This window comes from Elephas maximus, chromosome 17 (assembly GCF_024166365.1).
Source record: "Elephas maximus indicus isolate mEleMax1 chromosome 17, mEleMax1 primary haplotype, whole genome shotgun sequence".
Taxonomy (NCBI): Eukaryota; Metazoa; Chordata; class Mammalia; order Proboscidea; family Elephantidae; genus Elephas; species Elephas maximus.
The window spans coordinates 76,164,970-76,183,524 of NC_064835.1; the positions used below are offsets into that span (position 1 = coordinate 76,164,970).

The window sequence follows — 18,555 nt, forward strand, 5'->3', positions numbered from 1 at the left end:
GGATGGTGAGGTGGCAGAAAAGGCATGTGGATTGACTCTGCAGGATGGTAGATTTTGACTCAACGAGAGGGTGGATTTTTTAAATAGATCAGTCCAACAATAGAATAGGCTCCTTCATTACGTAGTGATCTCCTTGTCCCTGGAATCCACCAGCCACTCCTTGAAAACCCTGTGGGGCAGTTCTACTCTGTCCTACAGGGTCACTATGAGTTGGAATTGACTCGATGGCAATGGGTTTGGGTTTCAGTTTTGTCCCTGGAGGTGTTTTAGCAGAATCCAAATGACTCTCTAGAAATGTTGCAGACGGGACTGCTGGGTTGGCGGGGGGCCGGTGAGTCTGCTCAGTGCACATGACTTCTACAATCCCTGCCAGTGCTAAAACCAGTTGACCACTTGCCATTGACTTGATTCTGACTCATGGCAGCCCCATCTGTGTCAGAGTAGAACTGCACTCCGTAGGGTTTTCAATGGCTGATTGTTTGGAAGTAGATTGCAAGGCCTTTCTTCTGAGGTACCTCTGGGTAGACTGAACCTCCAACCTTTCAGTTAGTAACTGAGCTGGTTAACTGTGTGCACCTCCCAGGGGCTCCCTGCCAGTACTAAGCTCTCATGAACTCGGGGCTACTTATGAGTGAGAGTGTCTGTAGTCTCTTTCAGTGTCTTCTTGCCTGGGGCACTTTATACAGGTGTCTTTTCCCGAGAGGACTGTGAATGTTCACCGTCTGCCCCTATCTATGTTCATCTGCAGCATCCATTACCCTGAAACCCAGCTCAGGAATCAGACAGCTTTGACAGAACAGAAAGGGGCCCCAACAGAGGAACAAAAAACCATTCCTGCCGAGAAATGGACAATTTCCTTGCATCACTCAAGTATAGCTTTGGGCACTCTTCTTAAAGATCTTAGTATCTTCCTAATACAAATATTTGAAGCTGTGCCTATGTAAGGTATTAGGTTGGTTTGGACAACTTCATTGCAGAGGAAAGAAATGGTAATATCCCTCCTTTTCTCTAAGCCCTGGCAAATTTATAGATTCTTTCTCATTGCTTCCAAAGTGCTGATTTGTTAAAAGTTGCTCAATAATCACATATCTGAAGTGATTCATTTTTCCCCTCACAGGACAGATCTTACTTTACCTGTAACTACATGTAACAAGCTGAAACCCCAACCCACAAATCACCCCAGTGATGACTCTGCATAGCACCATGAGAAAGAGACTGCTGATAAGAGCGTATTCATCACGAAGCCTTGGAAAATAAAACATCAGCATGGCACTATCGCTCAGACTTTTATTTAAATAATATTGCCCTTGGAAATTTTCAGTTATGTTTCGCTTAAGCACTGCAGATTTTTCTACTGATATTAAGCAATCATTAATTTCTATAATATCTTCATGAGTAGTTGGTAAATTTTAATATTAAACAAAGTGAAATCTAAGTAATTTGTCTAAGGTGATAGAAAGTGATGAAAAGGACCAACCAGAGACAGAAGCCGGGTAACGGCGGCCGGCAATCCAGCATTCCTGCTAGTCTCACAAAGTGATCCTAAAGCAGTGATAGTTTCATTCAATTGACCCATTAGTTCTACTCGAGGTATGCATAGAGAGAGGGCAGCAGCCGCTGAAAAGATGAATCAGCTTCATTCTCCAACTACATGCAAATGTGTCTTGGAATTTATTAAGATATGGCCTGGAAGGAATTACTAAGCCCATAACACAACGGGCAAACAAAAAGTAAGTCTATCCCAAGAGTGACTTCATCACAGAGTGAAATGATAATATGGAGCTGTCTTATCCCACTGAAGTTTCAGGGTATATCCCACCCCGCACCACCTCCAAACCAAATCCGCTGCCATTGCGTCAATTCTGACTCATAACGACCCCATAGGGTTTCCAAGGCCATAAATCTCTATGGAAGCAGACTGCCACATCTTTTTCCCGCAGAGCCTCTGGTGGTTTTGAACCACTGACCTTTTGGTTAACAGTTGATTGCTTTAACCACTGTACCACCAGGGCTCCTTCCCCACCACCTAGCCCTCAACAAAATAAAATCACAAAAAACAAAATGATTACGCCAGCATTCTCTTTCTGCTCTTTTTTGGCATTACCCTCAGTTATATGACTAAAATGGAAAAACGCCCACGAGTTCTCTAGAATATTTAGAGAAGCCCCATCGTGCTGACGTTGGCCTGCCTTCTGAGGAGACCAACTGTCGGGTCCCATCTGTAGGTATTACCTTCTGATGTGGCTTATGAGGGGTGTGTGTCTGCTTTTCTTTTGAACCTATTCCATAAGCTGAGTTTCTTGGGCATGGAAGACTGGAAAAAAATATCCCACGTCCTTGTGAGCAAAGTGAGGACACGTCAATTGACAAGGAAGGCGTTAACAACAGCAGAATTTCACTAGTGAGCAGAACTTGAACCTGACATGGGAAATCAAACACGTCCAGCAGCTCATGGCACCCCAAATGTCTATGTTCTATGTCACCAGCCATGTTGTTACCTTGACCTCTTGGTTGCCCAGGAGGGTCCGGTCATGTGTCCCCTAACAATCCCCATTAGTTAGGGCAAACTTTGCCCATGTGGGATGGTGACAGAAACCCCATGGCTATTACAGATTATTCACAGATCCTCTTCCATGTCTAGAGTTTGTTATTGTTTAAAAAAGAAATGCGGTTTTAATGCTTTGCAGTTGAAATCTTGCTTCTTACTAAAATAGTTTTCTTGGGCTCCATCCATTGTTTGGGCTAAATGTCAGGGCTGAACTTGGCACCTTTTAAAAAATCCCTCTCTATTTGTGCTTTTTGGTGGGCAGAGGAAAAATGAACCAGGAAGTGGAATGTGGCTGAAGAGATGTATAAACACCATAGATCGCATCAACCAGTTGGGGTTCACTTTTGTAGCAGCCTACTACTCTTCATTTAATGGTGATATGGTCTTTCATGGAGCCGTGGTGGCGCAGTAGTTAAGAGCTCAGTTGCTAACCAAAACGTTGGCAGTTTGAAACTATCAGCCGCTCCTTGGAAACCCTATGGGGCAGTTCTACCCTGTCCTATAGGGTTGCTAGGAGTTGGAATTGACTCCACAGCAACGAGTTCGGTATTTTTTTTTTCTAGGGTCTTTCACATGCTTTTCTAAAACAGCAAAATCAAATCTCTTTCAATCTTTTATGGAAGCCTCAGGGATATAACATTTTCTTCAAATATTTTATATACCTTCTAGCTTTACACCTGTATCTATCTCATAATTCTTATGGGATAGGGCCTTCAATTAGCCATAAAATAATAATAATTTCTAGTATTTTTGCTCCGAATACTCTATTAAGTACTTAAGTGACTAGCTAGTTTATTCCTCCTGACAACTCAGACAGGGAAACTGAGGCATAGGAAGGCAAAGGAACTTGCTCAAAATCATAGTTAGTGAACAGAAGAGCCCAGATTCCGACCAGGCAGCAGGGCTCCAGATCTACCCTCTAGGCTAATTATTTGTGTCTTCTTCCTCCAAATTCAAGCTTTACTCATTGTTGAACTAATTTTGGCTCTTGTTTCCCTCCCTCATCCCAGACCATAGGCTGAGCACTCAATGTCCTAAGACCTTGGGTACCCAACAGAAGAAGCGGGCTAATAAGAGAGGAGGAGAAAGACTGGGGCACTCAGCTGGGCACCAAGAGGCCTGATGTTGTTCCCAGTGATTTACTAGCTGGGTGACTTGGGCAGGTCACCTTGGCTCCCTGGACCTCCAAATCTACATTTACACACTGAAAGGGTCATCCATACTCACAACCCAGCTGAGAACTGTGCTTTGCTCCAAAGTGCATCCCAATACAAATGGTTTCTATGGGAGAATTAGGGGGATGACTGGCCTGCATCTCCTTCCTGGGAGAGGGTAAAAGTCAGAAGGTCTCCAGGCCCCTGGGAGCAAGGGCCTTCTGATGTCTCTCCAGGCCAGGGTGACGTGGCTGCTACTCTGTCCAACTCCTGGAGCATCTGTGCTCTGAGTAGGGGGGATTCACAAACTCTTCCCAGTCTGTGATGGCAAACTAAATGGGAACTGTGAGGAAGGGGTGCTGCCCCTTGTCACCAGGGAGGTGACACTCAGCAGCCCGTCCCCTTCGGGGGAAAAAAAATTGCCTGTAAAATTTCAGAATGCTCTTGTTTTGACAGCTGGAATTTGTGCTTTCAGAATGGGTTCATTTTCAGCTTGGAAATTATTCATCAGCCATATGCCAGCTTTCTTCATCCTGCAGAAAGCAGGCAGAATTAAGGAAAAAGGTGACGAAAAGGTCTGAAGTCACCTGGTCTCCACGACACACAGGGGCTCGCTCCGTGGCTACGGCCCACACAGAGGTCAGGAAGGAGGTTCCCTAGGCCCAGGTCAGTCCTGGTGAATCACCAACCAGTCAGAGTCAATGTCAGTGGCCTCTGGTGGGCAGAGCTGCCCAGCATGAGTGTCCTGGGGAGGAAGTAGGCCACAACTGACTGTCTGACTCCTCAGCGGCTCATTTGTGGGGGCAGAGACCCTGGGTGTTCACCGTCACCAGTACAGCTCACCCATTGAGGCCTCCAGCCATTGCCCTTCTTGTACTGAAGACCCAAGCTGCACTTTACCAACACAGCGCTGGGTGGAGGGTCTCCAAATGCTTGGACCGGACCCTCAAGGAAACATTAGGTTAAAGTCCCGTTCCTCGCCCTCACCTCCTGCCATGAAGAGATGATTCCGTCTGAGATGAAATTCAGTTCTGGGTTATGTCAACCCCAGTTCCTTCCTACCTCTGATTTTAATATCTGTGAATCAATAAATGGGAGCATGGCATTTTCCCCACCGCTGGTTTAATAGCTTACGCAGCCAGCGTGTGATCACAGGAACGCATTTGCCTGCTTTAAAATTGGAGACCCGTTGGCAGCAACTGAGAAGCTGAGTTCCAGGGCTTGCAGCAGCCCCGTCCCCAGTCTGCAGTTTAGAAACAGCAAAAATGGGATCACACAAGCAAAGGCTGGCTCATCGCGCTGAGCCCCAACCTGAGAGAAAATAAACTTATAAGCCAGTGATGATTCACCTTAGATAAAAGCTCCTGGGTTGTTCAAAAGAGCTTCACCCTGAAGGTTTCTTTAGATGGCACATTCCTGGGTTCATTAAAAATATAATAGTAATCCTACATGTGCCTTTCATTACTGGGGAGGCAGTTCAGCGGTAGGATTTTTGCCTTCCATGTGGGAGATCCGGGCTCCATTCCTGGGCAATGCACCGCACGCAGAGCCCCTACCCGTCCTCAGTGGAGGCTTGTGTGTCGTTATGATTCTGAACGGGTTACAGCCGAGCTTCCAAGCTAAGACAGGCTAGGAAGAAGGGCCTGATGATCTACCGACGAAAAGCAGCCAATGAAAACTATGGTCACAGTGGTCCGATCTGCAACTGAACATGGAGATGGCACGGCACTGGGCAGGGTTTTGTTCCCTGGTGCATGGAGTTGCCATGAATTGGGGACCAGTCTGATGGCAACTAACAACATGACTTATCAATCAATCAATAAATGCTTTAGGTACTGATACATAATAATAAATAAATAAATAATAATAATAAACTGATAAGCAAACACATTTTCCCCTGACAGGCCCCCTCTAGAGGCCAGGTCTACTTGCCATTGGTTACGGGTTATTCTGCCAGGTCTCCTGCCTCTTTCTTAAAACCAAACAAATTTCCCAAAGGGAAACCATCCAAATAGGTCATGCCATCCAAATGGATTTGGTCAAGTAATACACTATCATGTGGGTTCTGGCTACATTGGTCCAGAAGGTGGGAGGCTCAGACTCATCCTCCCTGATCAGAGGCTGACTTCATGGCCTCTTGCCAGCAGCAACCCTGGACATTTCACCAGGGGACTCCTGGGCATGTCAAACACACCTGAGGCTACAAGCTCCGTGGGGACTGGACTGGGGAGGCCACCAAGAATCAGCACATAAGCGTGGAAACAGCAGTGAAGTGGGAGCTAGGAGACACGAGTTCTTGTGCTGGTTCCACTACCGATGCTGTGCGATCTTGGGCAAGTCTCTCAACATTTCTGAGCCTCAGCATTGTCATAAAAAATGAGGAGTTTAATGAAAAGATCTTTAGCTGCTCTGCCCAGTTACACGTTGTATCTTTCTATGAAACTTAAACTATCTCAGTTATAAGCAGAAAGTTAATTTTCTTTTGGCTTATAACATAAAGGATTTTCCACAAGCCATGGGAGTGAAAACTTACTGGCAGCAGTTTTTCCAACTCACTTTTGTCTGCAAATATCACCAGAGGCCCTCTATGATCAAGGCACTCTTAAAAAAAAAAAAAAAAGTTGTCGTCGAGTTGATTCCGACTCATAACAACCCTATAGGACAGAGTAGAACTGCCCCATAGGGTTTCCAAGGAGCAGTTGTTGGATTCAAACTGCTGACCTTTTGGTTAGCAGCTGAGCTCTTAACTCACCCCCAGCATCATGACAAAATTCAAACTACTGAAAATGAGGCCACCTGCTCACAAGCTCTTCACCTTCTAGTCACTTCCACTGGCCTTAGCTCATGCAGTTCCCCATTTGTCCTTCAAGACACTAGTTAGGCAGAACCTCTCCCAGAAGCCTCCGCTGGCCCCAGGCTGGATCAGATAGCCTTCTCTGTGTCCCTTTGCTCCTTGCACTCAGGTCTGTCACACTGTGTTGTAATTACCTGTCTACCTGTCTAAGTTCCTTATATTAGACTCTGAGCTCCTTGAGGTTAAGGCTGCCCCTTTTATCTCCATAACCTCACAGTGCCCAGTACTATGCTCATTGCAGTAAGTAGGCAAGTGAGGGTGCGAATGTACAAATGAATAAGTGACTTCTAGCTAGGAGGCCAGGGAGACTTTAAGGATAAGCTAGATCTTGAAGAAGAGATTAGATGCTCACGGGTGGTGGAGGGCTTATGAACGTCTTTGTCCTCTTTGAGAATGTCTATGGCCCTTAGTCATTGACTGTGGCCCCTGATGACTTTTGCCCTGGAACTAAACAGATGATAATTGGCCCTTATCATCTGGTGCTGATGTGCTTATAAGGCCACAGAAATATAAAATGGTCACTGGTGGACATAATAGGTAGTGTTTGATGGTGGTTTCAAGCACAAAATTAAAAATTTTAAGTGCAAAACGATTAACTTAAGGCTTACAGATCTTCTTAAAAGTCTTACCAGACTTGGTTTCTTCTCTGTGATTGGTGGGTACCACAAAGATTACTTCAGAGCTGTATCCAGCTCCTTCTTCAAATGCATCCAAGGATACCAAGACTGTAATAATGCTCATCTGCTGTACCTTCTAATGACCAGGACCCCCAAGTGACAGGCCAGTGGATGTACTCCATGCCCTGGGGGGCCTCCAATCTTTCCAGCATCTCCATGGATCCCCTTGCAATTGGGCCAGCTTCAAAGAAGTGGTCGCTTTGGGATCTCCTTGGAAGAGATGGTCCTCTCTAACCCAAGTATCACCCAAGGAAGATCCATTCCCAAGCAGAATAGAACCTCTGGTCAACCTCTCAAAATCCAGATGCTGGAAGGGTCCGTAGTCCTGTCCAGATCTCAGAAGGAACCATTCAATCAGAATTTTCCCTTCATCCCAGGACTGTCTTTATCCCACAATCTGTCCTGCCAAGGAGCCCAAATATTTCATTTCCAGATTTAATCTCTGGTGGGAAGTTGGGGCCGCAGCACACAGGGACAAGGCTGGACCTATAATGGGCCGGGTGAAGCATGCAGCCTTCCAGGAGGGTGGCTGCTGTGTCATGGAGGCCTGGCTGCAAGGGTAGCCCCTGAAGGGGGCCAATGTGACCAGGGCCCACGGGTGGGGACTGTATCAGGGTGAGAGGCCCCTGCACCAGAGGCCCAGAATCTGGCAGGGCCTCTGGGCCCAAAGCGGAGGCTCTGGTTCAAGATTCAGTCTATAGAGAGAATCCCCACCCTATCAGCGCTTGAGTCTTCCCCAAAGGCTCCCAGGCCATACTCGGCCCAAACCAAACCAAACCTATTGCCGTCGAGTCGATTCCAACTCATGGACCCCATGTGTTACAGATTAGAACTGCGCCACCAGGACTCCAATCTTTATGGATCACCTGGCCTTTCTTCTAAGGTAACGCTACATAGGTTTGAACCGCCAACCTTAAGGTTAGCAGTTGAGCGCAAACTGTTTGCACTGCCAAAGAATCTTATACTCAGCCAAGCAGGGCTGATTTGCGAGGCATGCCTGGAGCAGGGCTGAAAGCACCCAATCACCACGGGGGTATACTAAGCCGAGCGCCAGCCTCCCAGCAGTTCTACACGACAGATACCATACGAGCTAGGCTTGTGGCCTCTTCCATCTCCACACCCAGGGGATGCCTGAGCATCAATCTCCTGTGCTCCCGGAAGGAAATGACGCCCACCTACCCCTACTTTGGGGTGCCTAGGAGCCCTATTAATCACTGCTTGCTCTCTCGCACATGTTTGGAAGTGCCCAGATCTAATTTCAACAGAGCTTGGCACTCTGAAAACACACAGCATGCTGAGGGCTGGGTCTCAGAGGACAGTAGAGCTGGAGAGCTCGTTGTCTTTTCCTGAGAAAAACTCAGTAACAGACACAGCCTGAGAGTACTGCCAACTATGTTTTAAAAATCCTTTTGCCATAATTAGCCATGTGCACATCTAAGGTGGGGTTACCCAGAAATAGAATCGAAGCAGACAGCTGTGTTTTTAAAGTTAGTAAAATCTGTTCCATTATGGTCACGGTGGGGAGCTGGGAGAGGGCATGTCTGAGAGCGTGCAAAGGCCTTCCCCAGCCTCTGCCAACACAGCAACAGGCTCAGCTCTGGCCGTGTTGCTGGCTCTGAACAGACCCATCCGTTTGCTTACGAGAAACAGGATTTCAACAACGATTGTCTTGGCTCTCGTGCTAAAGATGGCAACTGTGGACACTTTACACTTTTCTGCAAATTAGGAAAAATTCAGCTGGGGATAGAGAAGATAAAAACTTTAACAGGCGGTTTCTCAGACTAGGGTTTTTTTTGTTCAAGAGGTGAGAAATGAAAACGACCACACCACAGGTGTACTTCTCTGCTGAGGGTCTGGGCATTGTTATGTCTGTTAACACACGCTCACCTCATCTCAGGGCATCCGCTTCTATTTCCTACTTGGAAGAGCATGAACTTCACCCCTCTGCTGGTGCATGGTGCTTGTCCAACCCAGAGCCTGTTCGGGTACCAGACTGCTGCTGGCCCTGTGTACTTCCATTGCTAGGGGCCAGCTCGGGGACTTCCAGAGGAAGCATTTCTACCAGATGAGAAGGATGCTAAGTTGTCAAATCTGCAACTTTTTAACTAAGAGTTAGGGCTTCCTTCCAAGTTTCATTTAATCAAGAAGGACTCTTTGGGAGTTGTGATGATTAAGGTTATGTGTCAACTTGGCTGGGCCATGATTTCAATGGTTTGGCAGTTAGACAATGATGTAATTTGGTAGTTATATAATGATATAGTTTGACAGTTATGTAATTATGTAATCTGGCAGTTATGTAATGACGTAGTTATCCTCCAGGATGTGATCTGATGTGATCAGCCAATGAGCTGTAAGGGGTGTATCCTTGGGGGTATGGTCTGCATTCAATATATATATGGACGTTCTGGCAAAGCTTGCTTGCTTGCTCGGGATCCGGGATCTGGCTCATCATCATCTGACCTCCGGTTCTTGGGACTTGAGCCAGAGGCCTGTCATATTGCCTGCTGATCTTGGGTTTGTCAGCCTCCACAGCCTGTGAGCCAGCAACCTACCGTATCACCTGCCAGTCTTGGGTTCGTCAGCCCCTGCAGCTATGTTGAGTCAGGAGAAACCTCTAGCCTGATGCCTGACCAAGAGACTTGGGTCTTGCCAGCCTCTACAACCGCATGAGCCATTTTCTTGAGATGAATCTCTCTCTCTCTCTCTATGTATAAAAAAAAATACATATAACCAAAAAACCCACTGCTGCCGACTTAATTCTGACTCATAGCAACCCTATAGGACAGAGTAGAATTGCCCCATAGGACTTCCAAAGGGTCAGCTGGTGGATTTGAATTGCGGACCTTTTGATTAGTAGCCGAGTTCTTAACACTGCACCACCAGGGCTCCATATATATATATATATATGTGGTAGGTGGTTTTATATATATATATATACACACACACACATATACACACTTTTTGGTTTTGCTTCTCTAGAGAACCCAGCAAGACAGGCATTCATTGGACTCAATTGTTCTTTGCTGATGCCTGAGAGTCGTTAGCAGAGTGTTGACCTTGGGTGAAAGCAAAATAGTTGCTAAGTGTCTAACAGCCTGGGAATGCTGAAAGCAGACCCCTAGCCTGGTATTCATTAGTTACACACTTAGGAGGGCAACGATGGCGAACAATATCACTCCTGATAAAGATTCCTAAAAGCCTGAATCTATGTCACAGAAATCCCACTCAGTAATGAATCATATTAAAGCCAGACCTATTGTTTCACAAACTAAAGAGTTTTTTTTTTTTTTTTGAAAGACCCAGAAATGTTTATATAACTACTGACGGCCCCCACCATTTCCAAGTCTGTTTCCCTGCTTTGTTTTGTTTTTCTCAGTGTGGAAGGCACATGAAAGCTTGTCTTCCAGGAAGAAATGTCCAAGTCAGAGGATAGGGCCATAACCTCCACCTCTGCCTTCTGAGAACACTGAGCTACATCTCAGAGCAAGAACAGAGAGGTAGAAAGGGACAGATTCAAGACCTAAGTGTTTTCAAGTAGACGTGGACACAGCACACAGAACAACCCTTCCACTTCATGCCCAAGCGCCCTGTTGGCCTTGAGGAGCTGGAATCATCATAAGCCTCCCAAGTGTTGATGGCTGAGATGTAGCAGTAGCCACCACAATGGAGTCCTCTCCCCACCCAGTGAACAGAACGAACAAGAGGTCCTCTGGACCAGATGGGACAGGAGGTGATGAGGCCTAAGAGTCAAGCCAAACCAAAGACAAAGGCCCTGGGTAGTCTGAGTTGAGCACATCTCTGGAGCATACTTGGGCTCTTGCTGAGGAAGGGGGCAGGAACCAGGTAGGCCTACCTCCAACAATCCCTGGGAAGATGCTCTGAGGGGTCAATGCTGGTTTTGCTATTATACCCAAGGTAGACAGAGAGGGAGAAGCGGTGCGCTGTCCTTGCCCCAAATACACTGTCTATCATTGAACATGCTCATCTCTATCCTGGATAATACACCCTAATCAAAAGATTGATTTTTATATGAAAATGTTTTAAAAGATCCACAGAATATAGTAAAGATAAGGATAAACACACCAACAGGTGCCACCAAGTCAGTTCTGCCTCATGGGGACCCTATGTGCATCGGAGAACTCTACTCTGTAGGGTTTTCAACAGCTGATGTCTCAGAAGCAGATCACTAGGACTTTCTTCTGAGGTAACTCTGGGGGGACTGGAGCCTCCAACCCACCAGTTAGCAGTCTAGGGCGTTAACGGTTTGTGCCACCCAGTGACAAAGACGAGGACAGTAGTAGCTAAACTGGACTGCTCATGCAGCAAGGCCAATAAATAGAGTGGTTCCAGGCTGAAAATCGAGACCCATGCTGTTCAGTATGGCAGCCACAGCCAGCACCTGACATGAGTCTGGTCTGATTTGATATGTGCGTAAGTGTAAAATACACACTGGATTTCAAAGACTTTATCAGAAAACAAAGGTAAAATAGCTCATAAATAATTTTTTGAATAGATTACATATTAAAACAATAATATCTTGGATATATTTGGAATGTTACTAAAATTAATTTTACCTTTTAATTTTATTTTAAAATTACTTTAAAAAAATGTGGTTACAAGAAAATTTAGAATTACATATGTGGCTTGCATATATTGCTATAGGACTGCACTGATTTAGAAATATGGATTCTAATCCTGGCTAATCCAATGTCTAGTTAGGGCAATTACAGCAAACTCACTGAACTCAGATTTTCTTCTGCAAAATAAGCCCAACTTCCTTTACAGCTAAAAGAACAGCTGGAAATACTGTCCAAACCAACTATCAGGTTGGCAACCTCTTCCTGCTTCTTCTCAGGGAACAGGGCCATTCCATACAGTTCAACAGGCTGTGGACTGCACAAACATGTTACATCTAAGTTGGGGGAAAGGGATGTGCCATTCACAGTATGCACACATATATTTGTATATTTATCATAACAGTGTCCTGGTCCATGGAAATAAGTGTCTTATTCTAACGAACTGAATATATCACAATAGTTTTCCAAAAGATGGAAATACACTGTCAAGACACCAAGTCCTCCCTGAATTTCACTCCAAGGATGAGCTGCTTTGCTGGTTTGGCCTCCATCTCTGTCACACACCTGGTGTATCTGCAGACAGGAGCTCTGTGAGCACGTTCAAGCCTCAGTTGTACAATATCTAAAGTGCCATTGGCATCTGGCTCCAGTTACAATACCCAGCTGGACCAGGGTACAGGGCTGGCCCAGGAGGGGGTCACTTACCTTTTCATTTTTCTTCTCATCTGGTTTACATCCTGTGTTGGTGGGGCTGGATGTCAACAGACCACCAATGGGCCCCCCTCCAACCTCCCCGTTGAGGTTGGCGGCACTGACATTGGGAGGTGTGATGGCTGAAGCTGCTGATGTGAGAGGGATGACCGGCCGGGGGCACTGGGCTCCGATGACCATCTGGATCGGGGGTTGGTGAACGTGCTGTGGGGACACCACAGAGTGGGGCCTGAGGCCGGCAGCAGGCAGGCGCGATGGAGAGTTCTGGGTCCGCAGGGGTGACACGGTAGCAGTTGGTCGGTCCTGGGCCTGAGCTGAGGAGTGGGCCGCTGGAGCACAGAGGAGGAGAAAAAACAGGATTCAGAGGTTAGTTAGTAAGCAACAATTTAATTGCAATGCAGTCTCTTTCCTCAACTCATCCTCCAAGTGGTCATGGACTCTCTCTTTTAAGAAGTGTCTCCTGACCCGGCCGCAGTCATGAATCCCCCACTTCACAGACTGAGAAACTGAGGCTGAGCAACGCTGAAAATGCATTCCCATCTTTCCAAAGCCTGAGTGATCAAGGGGACCCTGCTGTTATTCAAAACATCCCTTCCCTCGGGGAAAGCTAACATGTCTTTTCCAAGGTTGTACAGTGAGCACGGACATGTTGTAGGAAGTCTCCAATTTAGTTTTTTCTGCTGATGAACCAATGCACCCAGAAGACTTTTTAAAACACCCTTGGTAAGGTGCCCACCAAAGAAAATCTGTCAAAGAATCCTGTAGGAGCTTCAAGATGCCCCCAAATTATTAGGCACTACTGCAAGTCAATGACATGGATTGACACAAAAGCCACACAAGGGACTCAAACGATCCTAAAGATGGCTGGGTAATGTTTCATTCTGTTACATAGATGGTTGCCGTGAGCTGGAGCCAGCTGGATGGCAACTAATGACAATAACAATAAGCAGATAAGCTTCCTGTTTGACTTTGGTTAGCCTTGACCCCAGAACCACAGCTACCAGTTCTTTCGTTTCTCATACGTGATGCACCCAAGGGTATTACTGATCCTTCCCGAGCTAGGGCCACGTGAGTGTGAAACTGCCTTCACCCGTGACAACCACATGAGAAAGGCTGTGTACATTTCTCTTCCCTGCCTCCTTGAGGCTAAGCAGCCCTCCATTTCCATTGCAATTTGTTTGCCGTTGTTGCCTTACCTACAAGTTTAAGCATTGAAGTTTCTGGATGTGTAAAACAGGAACCTCACAACTATGAATCCACTGCCTTGCTGCCAGCTGAAACGCTCCTTAAAGATGCTAGGGATCTAAAGGCACTCCCCAAAACAAAAAGGCACTCAGCTTATAAAAATCTCCCATTTGAGAAGAGAAAACTCCCTCTAAACGCAGCACTCTGTAAAGACTAATCCTGTTCCTTTGTATGCTGGTCCCTGGGCAATGCAAAAGGTTAAGCACTGGGCTATGAACCAAAAGGTTGGCGGTTTGAATCCAACCAGAGGAGCCTCGAAAGAAAGGCATGGTGATCTACTTCTGAAAGATCACAGCCATTTAAAACCCTTTGGAGCACAGTTCTACTCTGCAACACATGGGGTTGCCATGAATCTGAACTGACTTGATGACAACTGTTTTTCTCTTTTTGCTATTTGTGTTAGTAATTTTGAAGAGTCACATTCTTACTAATTACGGATGAGGCAACTGAATGGGAGGAATAAATGACACCATGGAAATTGTAACTTGTAACGTGGGCTTGGCTTATAAGGTGGAGAGATATAGGTCTTGACATTAGCCATGACTTCATGCTAAGTGTTCCATCTAAGATTATGCAACTCAGAGTCAGTCAGTTTTGCATTGTTATGCCAGAGAGAAAATTATATATCACTCTGTAATTATTTCTACCACCAGAATTTGTGGCATTCATGGCTTCAGAAACATGAAAAAAAAAAATACGCACAATAAAAACAATATTCTCAACCCCCAAATATGCCTTGAATATATAATGCACTCATAAATCTTAACAGCGTTTCCTGGGTATGTTAAATAACTTCACAAAACAAACAAAACCCACTCCATCTGTGAGGCATGCCTTCTTCCCTCTAACAGAGCTGTGTGGGAATAGCTTGGGTGATCTAATGATGTGATCAGGAATTCTCCAGGACTTCACGTGGCATCCACTGCTTCCAAGAGGTGAAATATATAAAGGCTGATTTATGTTTTGTAAAAAAATAATTCAGGGTTTTGGATGGGTTGAAAACCTACAGCATCTGAGTCCTCACAAAATGGGGCTCCACATTTTAAAAGGGAGAACAGGTTGGGCAATTATGCAGATCAATTAAGCCACTGGGGTCATTTAATCACCCGTGAGGTAACCCTGTGACTCGGAAGGGGTGCCCCTCGGGGAGCAATTTATTTCCCTTTCCCCTGTTGTCTGAACTCTCCTTCACCCCGGCCAGTCACCCCCTAGAATAGGGAAATTACTGCTCACTCAGGGAAGGGCAATTACACTTTGGCCCTCAGAAATTCAATCTCCAAGGGCTGTAGGAGGTTTTCCTGTCAGAGGGCTTTGCATAACTCACCTCTCCCTTCTGGCTAGCTTCCTTGTGACTGCCACATCGCTTGGCTAAACTGGATTCAAAATACTATTAAACTCAGAAGCTGAAGAAGAAAGGGATGTTCCAGAAAGCTCTGAGCCCACCCACCATGCAACCTCTCTAACCTTACTTCCTAGTAGTCTCGCCCTTGTTCCTTCTGGAGTCCCTGGGGAGGTGAAAGGAGTTAATACACTCGGCTGCTGACCTGAGGTTTGGAGGTATGAGTCCACCCAGAGGCACCTCAGCAGAAAAGGCCTAGCGATCTACAATTTTTTTTTTGCTATATTTTATGTTGTTGTTGTTGAGAATATACACAGCTAAACACACACAGTTTCAACAGTTTCTACATGTACAACTTAGAGACATTGATTACATTCTTCAAGTTGCAGAACCATTCTCACCCTCTTTTTCTGAGTTGTTCCTTCCTCATTAACATAAACTCGATGCTGCCTAATATTTCGTCAACTTGGTCACATATAGACTGTTGTTAAAGAGTATAATGCTCAAGGTAGACATTTTCACAAGTTAAGCTGAAGTATTACTTGGTTTTAAGAAGACTTCAGGGGATAGTTGTTTTAAGGTTTAAATATAATCTCAGGGCAATAGTTTCAGGGGTTCATCCACCCTCCGTGGCTTCAGAAAGTCTGGAGTTCTTGAGAATTTGCAATTCTATTTTGTATTTTCCCCTTTTTGATCAGGATTCTTCTATGGAAACTGATCAAAATGTTTAGAAGTGGTTGCCAGGCACCATCCAGTTCTTTTGATCTCATGGCAGAGTAGGCAGTTGTTCATGGAGGCAATTAGCTACACTTTCCATATCCTCCTATTTTTCTTGACTCTCCTTCTTTCTCTGATGCTTCAGGTGAATAGAGACCAATTGTTGTGCCTTGGATGGCTGTTTGCAAGCTTTTAAGACCCCAGGCACTCCACAACAAACTAGGAAGTACAGCAGAAGCAATGAACATGTTATTAGGCCAATTAACTGGGATGTCCCATGAAATCATGGCCCTAAACATCCAAACCGAGAAACCAAATCTCAGGAGGTGTTTGTTGTACATAAGCAGCCTCAGCAGCTACTCTTTTTCTTGTTATTGTTGTAAATATATCTATTACACAACTTTTGCCAATTCAACTTCTTACAGATGTACAACATATTGACAGCAATTACAAAAATCTGCTGCATAACCCTACCCTGAATCAATTCAACTTTTCTGTCACCATTGACCTTCTTTTCCCCCTCCTACCTGCCCCTGGTAACCACTAATAAAACTTGTTCACTATACATTTGTCTTTTCTTGTCTTTTTATATAAGTGAGGTCATACAATATTTGTCCTTTTGTGATTGACTTATTTCACTCAGCATAATGTCTTCCAGCCCCATCCACACTGTAGCATGTATCAAGACTTCATTTCTCCTGCTGGCAGTGTAGTATTCCATTGTATGTATGTACCACATTTTGTTTATCCATTCATCTGTTGATGGGCATGTAGGTTGCTCCCACCTTCCAGCTACTATGAATAGTGCTACAGTGAACACTGGTGTACAAGTCTCTGCTTTGAAGCTTTTTGGGTATATACCTAGGAGGGGAGTTGCTGAATCATATGGTAGTTTTATTTTTAATTTCTTGAGTAACTGCCACAGTGTTTTCCACAATAGCTATACCATTTTGCATTTCCACCAGCAATGGGTAAGCATTCCAATTTCCCCACATTCTTGCCCACATTTGTTATTTTCTGTGTTTTTTCTTTTTTATCTTAGCCATCCTAGTGGGAGTGAAATGGTATCTCATCGTGGTTTTGATTTGCAGCTGTCTGATGGCTCATGACGATGAGCATCTCCTCATGCGTTTGGTGGCCATTTGAATGTCTTCTTTGGTGAAATGGCTGTTCATGTCCTTCTTTCCCTCCTCTGATTTTTATTTTCTTCCAACGCATTTATCTCTTGTTAATAGACTGTATAATTTCCTTTTTTGTTATATACTGATTATTGTCTGTCTTCACCACTAAAATGTCAGTTCCGTGGGGATGGGCACATTTGACTGTTTAATCACTGATATATCCCAAATACCTGGAATGGCACCTGGCATGAAGTAGGTGCTCAATAACTTTTTTGAATGAATGAATGAATCTTTGAGAAAATAGAACCCAAGCTATAATTTCACATAACTGTACCACTGGGGAAGAACAAATGCTCTATGGGAAAGAGAGAGGCATGACTCATTACACTGGCTTATATAAGAATTCTGGAATCTGTTGATCTTCACACATATAACATGATGGTCAAATAGGATCAGATGGGATTTATCCTCTGATTTCTCCCATACTGTGTCCCTCAACCTTGTGCTGACCTAGACAACTATCCTACTAGTTAACCACGGCATGGCAGCCTTTACTTCCTTTGAAGAGTCAAACCAACAGATGTAGGGTGTTTGAAAAAATGCTATTCCAAGGCCCTATTTCATAGACTATGGTTTCCCTTTTCCTTTCCTCCTCTTTAAACTTCTGGTATGCTTTAAAGCCTCAGCAACTAGAGTTCCCTGAATCCCATTACTCCTCACTTAGTTCACGCTATGTCCTCAGCACCTAGAATTGTGCCTGTTTCATTCAGCAGACACTTAATAATTAGTAGTTGTATGAATAAATAACCTACTTTATCTCAACTTTGCCCTTCCCTTATTTTCAGGGTCATCACTTCCCATTTCATGAATAAAATGGAACACTGGTTACAACTGTCTCCATCTCAATTCGTCCACATCCAGACCCACCCCTCCCTCTAGTCTTGGAGGATACAAGGTCACCACAATGCAAATTCCTTCACCTTCATTCTTGATCCCTCAACCTTCCCATCTGCTCAGGGATAATGTTAAGCCCATCGCTCATTCTCTCCTCTACTTTACCTCCTCTATTAGCTTTTCCTCCTTAATTTATTAATCAACTCAAGTCTCTCCCATTTAAAAAATAACCCTCCTTCTACACTTTGTCCTCCTTAGCTAGTATGTCCTTTTCCCACTTTTCTCGATACCTAATAATAGTCTCAAAATAGTAGTGTACACCGACTCTTGCTTTTCATTCATTTCTTTGTAAGTAATCTGCACTTTCTTTCTGCTAGTTTTCATACTGTCTTCTCTGTCCTTAATGTCTAAGGCTTAAGTACAGAATGTTGAGGTTTGGATTTATGATTATTTTTCCTTCTCAGCACTGTTTGTGCTTTCAGTGTAAAGACTTGAGCCTTTCTTCAATTTTGGAGAATTCTCAGTGATTATACCATTCCCTCTATTTTCTATTGCTAAAAGTCTGTTAGAAGTATTTTGGAGCTCCACATTTATACTTTTCTTTCATATTTTTCATCTCTCTTCAGTGTATGGCTTTCCAATTTCACTAATTATATCTCCAACTCCGTCCAACAGGGTTTATCTCACTATCTATAGATGTATTTCAATAAATATATTT

General features: G+C 44.7%; 1 protein-coding gene across 4 annotated transcripts in view; it reads right to left on the reverse strand.

Moving 5' to 3' along the window:
* SH3RF3 (SH3 domain containing ring finger 3) overlaps positions 1 to 18,555 on the reverse strand; it is a 493,237-nt gene that overhangs the window by 52,457 nt on the left and 422,225 nt on the right. For all 4 annotated transcript variants that reach the window (XM_049856614.1, XM_049856613.1, XM_049856612.1 and 1 more), the window contains one exon: positions 12,516 to 12,850. In XM_049856614.1, the coding sequence (XP_049712571.1) occupies positions 12,516 to 12,850 (335 nt within the window). The remainder of the gene's footprint in view (positions 1 to 12,515; positions 12,851 to 18,555) is intronic.